This window comes from Pleuronectes platessa, chromosome 8 (assembly GCF_947347685.1).
Source record: "Pleuronectes platessa chromosome 8, fPlePla1.1, whole genome shotgun sequence".
NCBI lineage: Eukaryota > Metazoa > Chordata > Actinopteri > Pleuronectiformes > Pleuronectidae > Pleuronectes > Pleuronectes platessa.
Genome location: NC_070633.1, coordinates 16840261 through 16855964, shown reverse-complemented (window position 1 = coordinate 16855964; position 15704 = coordinate 16840261). Strand labels below are relative to the sequence as shown.

Sequence of the window (15704 nt, the reverse complement as noted above, 5' to 3'; positions counted from 1 at the left end):
GTGATGAAAATTATCACGAGTTGCTGCCCCCCCCCCCCCCCCCCCCCCCCCAATATATATTATATAATATATTTTATTTGTATTATTGCGGAGGGGCCATCACACCGGGGAGACTGAACCAGACACACTTGCACTTTAACATATTGTAATCTTGTTTAAAGAGCACCTGCATTGACCAATGAGAGCGACCCTATGCTAATCTTCAGTCACAGCGGTGGCAGGAGGGGGGCGGATCCTGACGGTTTTATTTTCTTGTGGCGTGTGTATGTATGTGTGTGTGTGTTCTGCACAGCTGAAAATGGCGGCTCGGAGCGTCGAGTCGTCCTAACTTTGTCGCACCATAATAAACACAACGCTATGCACAGCTGTTAGCTCATAACATGGGGACGAACTTCACCGATAGGCCGCCGCCGCTCTAGCTGGGAAACGTTACTTTGACCAGTACTGTTGAAAGGAGTTACACCGACGAGGTAATGACCAAGAAGCCTTCAGTTGCCGTATCGATGCTAACGTCAGCTAGCTGGCTAGCCCCAGCGTTAGCCGACGACTTATGAAAGGGATTGTCAACTGAGCTAGTTTGCGTTAGCCGATAACGCTAACGAATAACGCCACTAAATACACATGTTTGTTGAGTATTTCTGCTCATGCGCCTTCGCCGACACATGTCCTCAAACAGAGACTCGTGCTCAGCGTCAATGTTTGTAATTGTGTGTATTGCTATCATTAGCTCGCAAGCTAAAGCAACACTGGAAGCTATTGCTAGCAGAGCTATGTAGCTAGTCTGTACACAGGGAGCGATGTGTGTGCGTTTCTGTCCGACAGGATCTAAAAACACACCATAACATCTCAGCAGCCATTGACTATTTAACCGGAGTGATTTAACACGACTCGCGCAACTTTGTGTTTCTTCCACAGATTATGGCGGATCCTCATACGCGGTACAGCAAACGCCTGGTGAGTAACTCAACCATACTGGTAACTCCCGGAACACTTGTTCTATGTACACAATGCAATTGTTAGGTGTTTCCATCTCCGCTCGGTGTGTGACATTAGCATTTATACTACATACGAGACTGTTCAGTGGATAAGAATGACTGGGATGGTCCACGGCACTTTCTGTCGGGGCTTCTCATGGCAGAGGGGCTCTGTTGTTGTCCCCCCTGATAACGGTAATGAACATGTCCGAGGACTGGGTTCAGCAGAGGGTCAGGTTCACGGTGTGACCTGAGCAGCTTCTTTACTGTGACATCTTCACCCCCTGACTGTCTATCACCTCTTTGCTGTAAAGTGATCCACTCAATGCTTACAGACTAATCTGTGTGCAACCAAAGGGCCACAATTAATACTAGGGTTTTGGAAATTAAATTTTTAATGGAACTTAATTTTAAAATATGTGAAAAGATGGATTCGGCCATTGTTGACAGGACAGGTTTTGGAAAGCATTTGAACACGGCCAACACATTGTTAGTAATTTAATGATATCCTTTATTATGTTAGAATATTCTATGCACACAACAGCAATTAAATAGGGTGTGTTCAATCCTCACTTATCAAAGTAAAGTACCATCAGAGTTTAGATCATACCACATTAGTCGTACAGCGATGGGGGTGGGGATATCTGAGAGTGGGGGGTATTGTGCTTGATTCATCTGTCTAGTCAAGCAGAGCTGCATAGGGTGAATGGTAGAAGGGGGGTAAAGGGAGGGGGCTGTGTGTGGAAGATTAACCCCAGCTATTGTTTGCAGTATTGTTTGGTCCCCACATTAACTGATCTGGTGGCTGACTGACTGGCCGGCTTTGATTGATTTATTGTGATTTATTCCCCTTTTTTTTTTTCTTTTCTTCATCTTCTTTTTTTTCTTCTTTTTTTTTACAAATGGCAGCTTTAGGTTCTTTCTGTTTCACTTATAATGGACAGCTCCCGTGGGTGTCACCTTATGTGTTTGAATTTTTTTCCCAACAAGAACATTAAAAAAGATATTAAACAATGCGTTAGAGGGTTGTTGTATCAACAAAATTATAAATCTGTCTTAGCTTGATAAGCTTCAAGTGGTGGATCGGAACTACTCCCTCAGTCAGGGAGTTTTTCTTACTATGGGTTGTTTGGTCAGAAGTTACTAATTACGCAAATTCCCTCTGTGTTGTGAATTTGAGATGGATTTTGAATTTGTTTGCAAGCATTCCTTTGATGTCCCTTTTCAGTGTTCTGTTTAAAATATGTGATCTTGAAGTCAGCATTGCTGTCTATTTGATATGCTTCTATAACCCAGTGTATTAATGCACCCCATATTCGTCACTGCCGGAAGCTCCAGCCCTCTCCTCCTGTCTCCTTTTTTGTTCTGTACAAATCATAGTCTCCATGTCTGACAGAGGTTAACAGAAACTTTCTTTTGTCCTCAGCGTACAGGCACGCGGCGCCGCTACCAGGACGATGGAATCTCAGATGATGAAATTGAAGGGAAACGAATGTTTGACCTGGATGAAAAGTTGCAGTGCGACCGTTTTCGGTCAGATTTGGTCAAACACATGGACGGCAAAGGTGAGATGTATAAGTAAACATTTTCTGTTCCACTGAAACCATCTCAACATATTTGCGTGTTTTTTAAGTTGTCTTTGTCTTTTTTTTGTATGTCTCTTTATGTATGTCTCTTTAGATTTCACATTTGAATACATCCAGAGGGAAGGGCTCAGGGAACCAATCATCTTTAAGACAGCTGAAGGTCTTGGTCTACAGTGAGTCAAATTATTATAATGTTTAGTTGCAGGTTAATCTCTCATATTTGCAGGTTATTTTAATTAAAATAATAAAAAGCAGATACCAATTTAAAAAAGTGTCCAGAGAAAATGTAAAACTGTAAATATATATTACAAGGAATTGTGTCTTTTTTGCAGAATGCCAGACCCTGATTTCAGTGTGAGTGATGTCAAGCTGTTTGTAGGTAAGTTTAATGTAACATATAAGATTTATCTTGTAAATTTCAGGGCAGAAAATTTGATTTGTATTTAATGACTTTGTTCTCACTTGTTGAAATCCTTTTTAATCTCCTACAGGTAGTCGACGAATCGTAGATGTGATGGACGTGAACACTCAGAAGGGAATCGAGATGTCAATGGCTCAGTGGCGACGCTACTATGAGACGCCACCATCAGAAAGAGAAAAACTCTACAATGTCATCAGCCTGGAGTTCAGCCACACCAGGCTGGAGAATCTAGTCAAACGTCCGGCTTCGGTAAGAGTATACAAATGCCAGATATGAGCAGGGTCACCTTCACACCTGAGGGTTTTACAGCAACCCACATGCGCACATTGATAGTCAGTGCTTTTACCTACTGCCAAAGTTAAAAAAGGCGCATCAGGAAATGACACTTAAACAATAGTTTTTCAAATGAATGTGTTTGCTGGCTTGAAAATATTTTTATCTACATACAAACAGTGGCGTAACTTATCAGGAACAATCTTGGGTGTGGACAGTTTGTAGGTTTTATACCTATTTTATCTCCTAATCATCTAGGTTGACCTTATTGACTGGGTGGACAACATGTGGCCGCGTCATCTCAAGGAGAGACAAAGAGACTCCACAAACGCCATCATAGACATGCACTATCCCAAAGTACAGAAGTGAGTAAACCAGAAGCCTGTGGCCTTATTATAGTAATGTACAACACTCACATCTCAACTGTCTGTCGTTTACATCAAACTGTTTGTGTTTTTTGTTATCCCTCAGGTATTGTCTCATGAGTGTGCAAGGCTGCTTCACAGATTTCCACATTGACTTTGGAGGCACTTCAGTCTGGTACCACATCCTGCGAGGAGGAAAGGTCAGCATGGGTGTCACAGAAAGTTTTGAGTCAATCATAATGTTAAAATTTAAGTAAACTTGATTGTGGGCTAACTTTTACCTGTGGCTCCTGCAGGTGTTCTGGCTGATTCCACCCACACCACAGAACCTGGAGATGTATGAGAACTGGGTTTTATCAGGAAAACAGGGAGATATCTTCTTGGGGGACAAGTGTCATGACTGTCAGAGGATACAACTCAACCAGGGCAACACCTTCATAATCCCATCAGGTCTCTCTCTGAATACAGCATAACACATACAGCATACAACATGCATACAAAAATCCACATAAGCCATTTTCAGGAGTATTGGATACAAACTTTACCCGCTGTTTGCTTTTCACATATACACAACGCAGCAGGAGGTTCTCTGCACATCCGCGTTCACAATAGCATCTCTAAATAAGACTTTTGCGTTTCACATATGCACCTTTTCCGGAGAAAATACTGAGGCTATGCGGAGCTCAGTGCATGTCTGAAAGCAGTTTTCCATACAACGCCTAAATGTCTCATACATTTTGTATCTTGTACCCCGTAGGGTGGATCCATGCTGTGTACACGCCAGAGGACACGTTGGTGTTTGGGGGAAATTTCCTCCACAGCTTTAACATCCCGATGCAGCTCAACATCTACAGCATTGAGGATCGCACACGGGTGAGCAGCTACTCACGTTCATTGTAGAATTTTGATATAGTTGATGTATAACAACCCCGCTTGCCACATATTAATAATTGCTTTCTGTGACAATGTGGAATTACTCACAATAAAGTGTAATTATATCAATGTTTCTCAACAATGTGACTTTTAATTAATTTTGAACACCCATAAAGAGATGCTTATATATTGCTTTCTTCTCAATCCCAATACCCAAACCTTATCTCAGGGTATCTGCGGATACTAAGTAATTATGAGCTGCCAGGGCTTTCTTTTCTCAGCTTTATCATGCCAGTATTTGAGTATAGAATGTCAAAGAAACTATTTGTAATGTTAATTGGCTGTCTCATATTAATGTCAAACACTGTAACAACTTATGACTTATACTTCTGATGAAGAGAAACTGCTTCAGTTTAGTTTTTTTGAAAAATACTTAAAGCAACAGTAGACATACTAGACATTTTACTCTCAATGATTTTTTAATATGAGAGTCTTGGATATGCTAATATTAATAAACTGATTTTTACAAATCTGTTGTCTGCTTCTCTCCTCTAGGTGCCAGCAAAGTTCCGTTACCCTTTCTACTATGAGATGTGCTGGTATGTCCTGGAGAGATACCTCTACTGTCTGACAAAGATCTCCCACCTCACACCTGAGTTCCAAAAATACTCCCTTGGCAAAGGTGAGGAGAGATTAAGAAAGCAATGCTGCATTCATTTTATTCAAACAAAAAAAAATGTCAGTACATAAACTTTACGATAACTATCATGTCCTCCTTTTTTTAGGACTGACACGGGCTGACGTTGAAGCAAACGATCCTCCTGGGAATGGCAACTCCAATGGAATTGACACTGAAACTGAAAATGCGGAGATCACATTAAAACAACAAAAAGAGGAAGAAGAAGAAGATACAGAAGAAGATGGAGCAGCTCAACTTACCACACCACAGCATTTGATGACCCCATTTGAGCTGGAGGGACTGTGCAACCTCTTGGGGAAACTGGAGGAGTTGCCAGACCACAAAAAGTGTGTCCCTGCAGGTATCCAGGATGCTGCAGCCCTGCTCGAGGACATGAGGGTGGGTGTCTCCCAACTTCGTTGGGCAGTTCATATCACAATATTCTCACCTTGGTTACACTACAATCATTCATGCCTCACACACACAACATTAATTCGATTTTTCTCTGGTAAGAGATAACGTAAGAGTGTGTGAACTGTTCAGGAAATCGATGGTCTTGTCATATTCTAAAGTTGGAAAAAGAGGGTGGAGAAGTTGTCTGCCAACAAATATCTGTTTAAGAGTATATTCACACAATGTTAATCAATGCAATGTGCCCCCCTGCTACTACTTGTTGTGTAATGCTCAGTACGGTCAGTTAATGATGCTCAAGAGCGAAGAGAATTTTAGGGAAAAGGGGCAAAAGTTTTACAACTGCTTTATGTTGCTGTGTCAAGGTGTAAGTCCAGATATGTTTGATATATTTATGACTGACTGATTTCTTGTTTAACTGCTGCTCCAGGCTGTTCTGAAGGAGCATTCAAACGATAACCCCAAGCTGTCCTACACTGGAGAGCCGATTGTCAAGTGGCCAAAAAGAGTGAGTAGAAAACGACTTTTCAAACTCTTTCACTGCGAATAGTTATCACCACCCCTCAGATGTTATCTGTTTGTGAGCAAATATTGTAGATTTAGAGTAAATGCTTCAGGTCGTTTCAAATCTTCTTTTCTTATCTTATAATATACAGTTTCAGTATTGGTAGTGAAAGCTTCAATTATTTTTCACATTATTTTGACAGCTAATATAGTTGTTATTTATTTATTAGTTTTTCATTCAATTTCATAAAACAAAACTCATCCCTTTTTATATATTTGCGGGACTTAATTCTAAACAACCTTTTCTTGCTGTGTCCCTCATACAGCCGTCCTGGTACGAGCCCTCCACTCCTCCTCCCCCTGTCATTTACCGTCCTCGCTTGGCCCCAAACCTCCACAAGCCTCTTGGTCAGCAGCCCATCAGACGCTTCTCCCTCTCTGCCCTGAGGAGAAGACGGGTGCGGTGCAAGCGCTGTGCCGGCTGCTGCAGAAAGGAGTGCGGCAACTGCCAGTACTGCCACGACATGAGGAAGTTTGGTGGGCCTGGACGCATGAAGAAGGGCTGCCTCACGAGACAGTGTATAACGGTGAGTCGTCAAATCCATCATTGTCTTTTTGTTAGGAACCAAATAATACTGCACCTTGGCACATGTGTGGCCGCAGCGTACCAGGACCACATAAAGGACCAGGGACCGACCTTTTTTTTTTAAGTGACTGATGTCTAACGTAATGTCTATATTCTTTTATAACTGCAGAATTATTTTTAATGAAGACTTTTAATCACAATAATCTGCATCATGTCTAATGTTTCCATATGATTTACTTTCAGTCTAAGTTACACTTATTTCTTCCTCCAGCCTGCTTTGCCAAACACAGCTCGATGTGCCATATGTAGAGAAGGTGAATTAGATGAGTCGGATCCGAGCACTTTCTCACTCATGGAGTGCTCCGTCTGCTCACAGATTGCTCATCGTCAATGCATTAAGGTAATCTGCTTCAGACACATTGAAGACCATAACATTTATACATAATCCAATTTTGCATGATCTGGTTTGCTGCCTATAGACATGTATTTTAATATAGTAGGAGTTTAATTGTTGGTGTGTCCAATTTTTTTTTTATCTGCGCTCTCTTTCAGGAACCTGGTGAGGGAAAGATCAACGACGATTTACCCAGTTGCTGGGAATGTCCCAAATGTTGTCAAGGCAAAGGTTCAGGATCAGAGGTAACCGAACATGTCTTCTCCTTCTCATTTCTCTCTCTGTGCATTCTCTCTTATTAAGACTCTAGGACACGTTTCCTTTCCTCAGCAAAGTTTAATTTTTGTGAAACCTCTGCCAGATGTTGATACTCAAAAGAACAATGTCACCTTTTTTTTCAACCACACCTTCCATCTCTTCCCTTCCTTATCACTCCAGTCTTCCAGCGATGAGGATAGTGGGGAGTCAGAGAGCTCATCGTCGTTGCCACCATCCAAACTTGCGTACCGGGAAGGCATTGGTGTCAGCGATGAGGTGAGACGAGGGGAGCGTACCGGACCACAATCCCGACCCACAGCACCACCACCTTCTCAGAAACTCTTACTGCAGCATCAACAGAATCGCAAAAGAGCTAGTGCCCTGGAGCTTAGACTTAAGAAGAAGGTAAAGTGTAACTTTTAACTGGATTTAAGATGCATATTTAGATGATTTTAGAATTTTACAATGTTGAAATGATCAGAAGCATGTATTTATTTGAAATGTCTTGATTTAAAGCTTTTTGTAAAGTTTGTCTTGATTGTTGGCATATCTCTTGTTTAGCAATACCCCAATTAGTTTTCCTTTCAGCTGGTTCAAGAGTAAGATGTCAGTCCTATTTTGTTTCAGTTTAACATTGGTTTTGATCTGTGAGGTCACTGAAAGATCTTTAAAAATCGAAAGATATAAAAAATAAATTGGTAGATGATAATCTTTCAGTGAGGATTATTTGTCTGTACTTGATTATTATTTCTTATCTTACCCGAATCTCTTTCTGTTTATTACAGATAAAACTGGAGCGTAGCAAGCTCTTAGTGGTAAGTAATTTTTAGATTTAGATGCATTTATTCGTCCCAAACACATGCACAGTCATGCAAAGGCACACTCATGCAGGTAGGGAAATTTAATCTCTGCTTTTAACCCATCTGGTGCAGTACACACAGAGCAGTGAGCAGCCGTGTACAGCGCTCGGGGAGCAGATGTTGGGGGAGTAAGGTGCCTTGCTCAGGGGCACTAGACAGGGTAGGGAGACTCTTGGATTTTTGGACAGATCAATCCAGGTTCGTCCTTTGTTGTCTCTCCGTGGAGTCGAACCAGAGACGAACCAGAGACCTTCTCTGCCCATAGTCCAAGTTTCTGCCACTAGACCACCGCCTCTCCCTTAATAGTAATATATATATATATATATATATATATATATATATATATATATATAGTAATATACTTTTCCTTCAGCGACTCTATTGCATTGAAGTAATACAAAGATAAAACTTCTCTCTCGACAACAGATTTCCATCAGTTGGATTCAAGGGAATGAAGATCAGTGTAGTACTTAATTAGGGGCACTAACTAGAGGAGACTGTTACACCGTGATCCCGTCATCTGTACGAAACAATGAGATGTAGAATGCAGGTTATTAAAAAGGACAATTAATCACCAAAACACCCAAATATTCATGTAGGCTGAAGGCGTGTAGCTACACTTTTTCTCAGCTGCCTTTACCTTTTTGCTGTCATTGGGCAGTGGCTTCAAAACTTTCCATTAGCAGTGGCTGCCTGCACAAAACCAATTACTCATCTCAATTTCAGTAAATAATTATATTAATAAACTTGATAATTGTTCAGTCGTCATTAAAAAGTTTAGCATTTACCATAAAAACCACACTGATATTTTAGGGGCTTTATGAATATACAAGTGAATGAATTATTTACATTGAACGTTTTACAAAAGAGTCACTAAGATGGATTGTAAAGTCACTAAAAAAAGGCAACAATGTCAAAGAGAGACTAGACATGTTTTATTACAGGAAGGAGGTGAACACCAACAATTTTGTTTGTCAATGATGCAGTCCATGCATGAAAGTATTTTTTTTTTCATATAATGAAATTGGCACTGGGTAATTAAAAAACGGTTGTAGTTGGAGCACTGTATTTGAAACATCCATGCTCTTGTTTAATTGGCCAACCTTTTATTTTTTCACTACCTACAGAAACAGTCAGCACTAGATCGTTCTCCTAGGCTGCTGAGCTCCAGGCTGCTGTCCAGGCTGCGCTCTCCAACCAGCAGACTATCTCAGGGCAGAGGTCTTCACCACGGCTCTCCAGGAAGGACCCATTCCGTCCTCCAGCAGCAGTCTTCCCGCAGTCTGGTACCTGAGTCTAAGGGAGAGCCCCGCAGAGAGAGGGGAAGAGGGGTCAGGCTGCGGGGAGGAGGAGCAGGAAGAGGTTCTGGAGGTGGCAGAGTTCATGGAGACTTGCAGGAGGAGAGTGAGGACAGCAGCAGCAGCAGCAGTAGCTCCACCAGCAGCAGCAGCAGCAGCAGCAGCGACGAGGAAGAGGAGAGGGAGCAGAACAGTGGGAGGGGAGGGGACAAAGAGAACCAGCCTCAGTCAAGAAGAGGACAAGCAGCCAAAGAAGAAGAGGAAGCGAGCGAGGTGGCCAACCAAAACGGTCCAGAGGATGAAGATGAGGAGGAGATTGAGCAAAACAGTCAAACAGGGGACAAAGATGGCTCATATCTTAAAGTGACACTCCAAAGGCCAACCAAGACCAAGCGGGACACATCAACCATTGTCCCCAAGCTAGAGGCTATCGCCCCTCAAGCTGCTGCTTCCACATTAAACAATCAGACTAGACCCCTCGCCAGACCCCCAATTAGAATTCGCGGCCCCTGTCCTGATCAATTCTCCAATGGACACACACCCCCACATACTCGTATTGGACACACAGACTCTCGCACATCCCACTCAGAGAGGCTGGAGGTCTCTAAAAGACAGAGGCCAAACAGGCCAGCTAAACTGAGCAATGGTGCTTCCTGTTCTTCATCCTCAGAGCTTACCCATCTCCGCATCCCTCTTTCCGCCCTGCAGGAGGGAGGGAGTGAAACAGACCGGGAGAGCGGTCTTAGTGGGCCGGGTTGTGAGAGGGAGGTGTGGGTGTCTGTCTTCCGCTACTTAAGTCGAGCAGATCTCTGCATCTGCATGGCTGTCAGCAAGAACTGGTACAAATGGTAAGACCTCTAAGACGATATCTGTCATATTCTTTGTAGGGCTCGGTTGTGACAAGTTTTATTTTTGATCTTTTTACAGAGTCAATTATCCCTCTGTTTGTTAATTTATTTGATCTCTCCTCATTAGCTTAAAAAGAAGATACTCTCAGACCTCCACACTCATTGCTCTAAAGCTACTGGTCACTTCTGCGTTGCTTCAGATTAGATGGGGTAGTGGGTTGTGATTGGATTAGAGTGTGATAGGACACAAACGCACTGCATTTGTGTTTGGCAGGGAGATGTGTCGTCGTGGTTCCGTCTTTGTGAACTGAAATTAGAGACTTCTGGACCACAGTGGCGGTTTTGGTTCGAGAATTGTTATGGCCTTAGTTCTGATCAACATCACTGGAGGCAGATCAGATCAGCTTCAAGTGTTATGTGCACTCTGCAGCCAGTGTCTATTAATCCAAATATTGATTGAGGGACGAGAGATATCATTCTGTAATGCCACCTACAACTGTGAGTGAATGTGTTTAACTGGGATGAAACAGTGCAATGAGTTTTACCGCGGGAAAGCATCCAGCTTATCACCTCAAAACAGTCCATGAGAAATAATATCTTTCTATCTGATCAACTCAGTAGTTCTGAGTCAGCACCTCATTTATATTACTTAAAGATTCAGTGGGTTACAGCATTAGTTTATCATTTCATACTGTTGAGCTCATTTTCAGGTTGTTGGTACATTAATATTACTTAATAATATGTTTCTATTGTCTGTCAACAAAGGGTGACTCTGAATTGTTATTTAGTTTCCTACAAACGTTATGAAGTTAAATCTAATGAGATTCAGAGAGGATTTGGATTTGATAAGTAGATTTGGATGGACTTATTCTTCATGTGTGTTTTTGTCCACAGGTGTTTAGACAAGCGGCTTTGGGCGCGGATTGACCTGAGCATCAAGCGCACTGTTACTCCTCAGGCCCTAACAGGCATCATCAAGAGACAGCCTGTGACGCTCGATCTGTCATGGACCAACATCTCTAAAAAGCAGCTCAACTGGCTTGTTGGACGCCTGCCTGGTACATAGACACGCACACTTCACTATATTCTTTGAAAATATTATTATTTATGTTTGTGCAATTATTTCACAACAACAGGTATAATTGGCAATTTTTGAGTGTATAATCCCAGGGTTTTCAGCTGAATTACTCCTGTTTTCACTTCACATACTATGTTGATATCTTGTCTTGATTTGGCAGGGCTTAAGGATCTGATGGTGGCAGGCTGTTCCTGGTCATCTATATCAGCTCTCTGCTCCTCTGGTTGCCCTCTCCTCCGGTCTCTGGACCTGCGGTACGCAGACGGGGTCAAAGACTCTCAGATCAGGGATCTTGTCAGCCCTCCAGGTGAGGAAAGAGTGCACAACATCACTGCTGTTAATTGATTAAGTTGTTAGCTCCTATATTTTGTTATTTTGCTCATTTCATTTCCTTTTACACTTTTCCTCATCAAATAATTTTTCACAATCTCTGCATGCTTTCTCTTCTCTTCCTCAAATGGCTCCTCCAGGCTGCGACAATCGCAGTCAGTTGCGGACCATGCAGTGTTTACGACTAGCAGGCCTGGACATCACTGACTCCACTCTGCGCCTGGTGATTCGCCACATGCCCCATTTAACTAAACTGGACCTCTCCCACTGCAACAGCCTCAGTGACCACTCCATCAACCTGCTCACAGCAGTGGGCTCCTCCACCCGGAACACGCTGACAGAACTCAACCTTGGAGGTGAGAGATTGATTGGATTAGCCAATATGCACAATGCAAAACTCAATTTTAAAAACAAAGTACATGCCCACATGTTGCTGTGGTTTTATTCAACGACTGATGTCTTCTTCTTTGCCAGGCTGCAGTAAACTGACCGACACGTGTCTAAAGTATCTCCGCCGCCTCTCTTGCATCTCACTGCTTGATCTGCGAGGCTGCGAAGGGGTCTCCCGCAAGGCCTGTGAGGCCTTCATCTCCGAGCTGTCCGTCAACACGCTCTACTGCCTATCGGATGAAAAACTGATCCAGAGGATATCCTAAGCGCCTGCTTCCTCTCACCGCAGCGCTGATTTCAGGGGCAAAAGCAGGAGGAGCGGATCCTGATATGAAACTGTGACTCAAAGGACACAGTCAGGCAGCGATGTTCACATGCGCCTGTGTCGCGTAAAATAATTGGTGGAGTCTAAACTGGGAGTGTGAACTCACTTAGCTGGTGTTGGTAAAAGGGGGTGTCGCAGCTATAACAGTGTTTCTTTTCTACACATTTTTTCCTGTGTACCTTAAAGAGACTCAGGAGCTTCTTTTTTTTTTTAACGCTGTTGTTCATTTGGGAATAAATGTTATGTGGAAAAGCATGTCTTTCATTACCAGGAGTGGGAGAACAAGCAATTAATTAGCTACATTAGACTGCACAAACTGCTCAACTCATTTTTAGTTTATCTCTTTTTGGACAGATGCCATGGTAACTCCCATCATAAACTCCTGCCTTGAGAAAGAAACATTTGAGTTTCACCCTTTTGGGATATATCTGCATTGTTTGGCTGATCCCTATCAAGTCTTATTTATCACGTGACATATGTAAACTTTTGATTTCCGCTTCATTTTGATGCTCCAACTAGATGGTTATATTTTTGTCAGATTCAAAAGAGCTAACGTTAAGTCGTTGGATGACTTTCGCTTCATGCACAACTCCTACGTGTTGAGATTTTCTCTAAATAAATATGACTGAAGGTGACAAGTTTTTCACATCAAGTCTTCGAAAAGTGAGTTACTGGAATGGCCTGTGTTTACCAGCTGTGTGTTCGGGTTCATGAGTTGTTTGGGTGAGACAATAGTTCAGCAGTGTTCTTGATAAGTACACATGGACTCTGAGGATAAAAAGACTTTGAGGGCGGTGGACTTGGCAACAAGACCTCACCGGGCGAAATGTATCAGGTGTACGGGGTTAAGCCAAGGATCACGTGTTGGATAAATGGTGCATTTTCAACCATTAGACTTCAGGTGCTATTATTTCCAAACTCCTCTTGCTTTGCTTTTGTACAGAGACGATATTTAGAGCAAAATTGTTAATATTCTTGATGAAACAACTCCCCACCCCTCTTTGATACATGTGTATGTTCTTTTCATGGATGAAATACTATCTACTTTTCACTGAGTTCATGACCTCATCTGATTCAACAGATATCTATGATGTTCTTTTTTTTATTTTGTTGGATAGGTGGGTGCTTGCTCATTACTTTGTTCCCTTCATGTCCAGTGGTTCTGTATCAACAATCTCTCCTCCCTGACTGCCCCCCTGTCCACATCCCTCCGTTGAATACGAGTATATAAATATATACTTTTGTCTAAATGTGTTGGTTTTTGTCTTCCTCTTTTAGGTTTGCCAAAACGGGAATCCTGTAGCAATGTAATTATTTCCAGAAGCCTTTTTCACTTTATGTTGTTTATGTTATTTTCAAGAAAAATAAAAAAAATTATAAACAGTGAGAGATACATCAAGCCCGATCAATGTCCACATCATTAGTTCATCTTCCTGGTAATATCGCAGTTTATCTGCACAGTTGGATCGGATATCAATTTTCCCAGACTCCACCCAGCTGCACTCCGTAACCTGGAAATATAGCGCGGCCAGAACAGAAGAGTAAACTCCGCTGCTGCTGTAAATACACTTGATCCTGACGAGGCTGGCTGGGACACAGTGAACTTTGACAGATGTGGTTTAATATCCGGAGAGGGGCGTGTTGTGGCTGCAGCAGCCGCCTCCAGCTTCGCCCTCTGCTCCAGTGACCTGGATGTGAAACAGGAATACTGGAGTCTCGCTTTATTTTGATGGACGGTTCTAACCCTGCTGCGATACAAACAGGGGATGGGTACCGCTGTTCCACTTTAACCGGTGATCATGGAAACTGGTGATACGTTGTCTTTATTCCAGATGTTGCCGGTCGGTTGCAGACTCGGTCGCAGATTCGTCATTTTCCCAAAGCGCCTGTGTCTGGAGTGCGGTGGCCTACTGAAGGTGTCGTTGGGATACTGCGGTCAAGCCAGCCGACAATCGCGTCTCTGTGGTCAAATCAGCCGACACAGAAATTCTACTGCATATACTGACATCTATGGTAAACGCATCCAAAGCGTTTTTTCAAAATAAACTGTTGACATGGAGCATGTAAAAAATGCATATTTGAAAATTAATTGAATTGGATTATATTCACAAGAAGTATATATCGTCTGACGTGTCATTCTTATGTATATATTTGGAGATTTTTCAAAGTAAAGTCCAACCTTTTCATTGTGGAATAGATCATTTCAGGATACTTCAAAGTACTGTAAAAACACTTTGCTCAATAAGTTCAGAGACAGACTGATATGCCTGTTTTCAGTACCTCCCTGACTACCTACATACGGGAATATTAACGACTTTTACTGAATATATTTGGAGATTTTTCAAAGTAAAGTCCAACATTTTTAATGGTTACAATTTTTCAAAGTAGAATAGATCATTTCAGGATACTTCAGCGTACTGTAAAAACACTTTGCTCAATAAGTTCAGAGAGAGACTGATATGCCTGTGTTCAGTACCTCCCTGACTACCTACATACGGGAATATGAACGATTTTTACTGAATATATTAAGAGATTTTTCAATGAAAAGTTTAACATTTTCACTGTTTACAGTTTTTCAAAGTAGAATAGATCATTTCAGGATACTTCAGCGTACTGTAAAAACACTTTGCTCAATAAGTTCAGAGAGAGACTGATATGCCTGTTCTGGACCTCCCTGACTACCTACAGTTGCAATCAGAAATATTCAACCCCCTCACCTCAATAGACATTATAGTGATGTGGATGACAGATAATGATAATAAGGATATTTATTGATGCGTATTTTAGTTATTTTGACAACAGAATTTGACTTAACTTTGAAGTTCAAATGAAAAATGTAACTCTTTCAACACATGTGCATGTGCAGTATTATTCAACCCCCCAGCTTCATTACTTTGTGGCGCATCCTCTAGCTTTTATAACTTCTAAAAAATGTTTTCGGTAAGTGCGGACAAGCTTCTTACACCTCTCGATTGGAATTTTTGCCCATTTTTCAAGTGCAAAAGCCTCTAGATCAGTGATGTTTGATGGCTTCCATGCTGCAACTCCCTTCCTTAAATCCCACCAAAGATTTTCAATCAAATTTGAATCTGGTGACTGTGAATGCCACTCCAGGACGTTCCAGGATCTTTTTCTCAACCAAGCTTTGGTGGACTTGGAAGTTTTGCTTTGGATCATTGTCTTGCTTGAAAGTCCAATGATCACCAAGGTTTAATTTGTCAACAGAAGGCATCACATTCCTCCTTAAAATG

General features: G+C 42.0%; 1 protein-coding gene across 1 annotated transcript; it reads left to right on the top strand.

Annotated features, from left to right (window-relative positions):
* Positions 1 to 234: 234 nt before the first annotated feature.
* Positions 235 to 13840, top strand: kdm2ab (lysine (K)-specific demethylase 2Ab). Its single transcript, XM_053428730.1, has 23 exons — positions 235 to 470; positions 916 to 954; positions 2401 to 2539; positions 2655 to 2733; positions 2893 to 2939; positions 3052 to 3230; positions 3513 to 3619; positions 3726 to 3819; positions 3916 to 4069; positions 4377 to 4492; positions 5048 to 5174; positions 5278 to 5570; positions 6013 to 6090; positions 6413 to 6673; positions 6944 to 7072; positions 7225 to 7311; positions 7505 to 7729; positions 8110 to 8139; positions 9312 to 10330; positions 11225 to 11388; positions 11569 to 11715; positions 11879 to 12094; positions 12213 to 13840. Exons 2-23 carry the CDS (start codon positions 919 to 921, stop codon positions 12392 to 12394), a joined length of 3909 nt encoding a protein of 1302 aa, XP_053284705.1. The 5' UTR covers positions 235 to 470; positions 916 to 918; the 3' UTR covers positions 12395 to 13840.
* The last annotated feature ends 1864 nt before the right edge of the window (positions 13841 to 15704 follow it).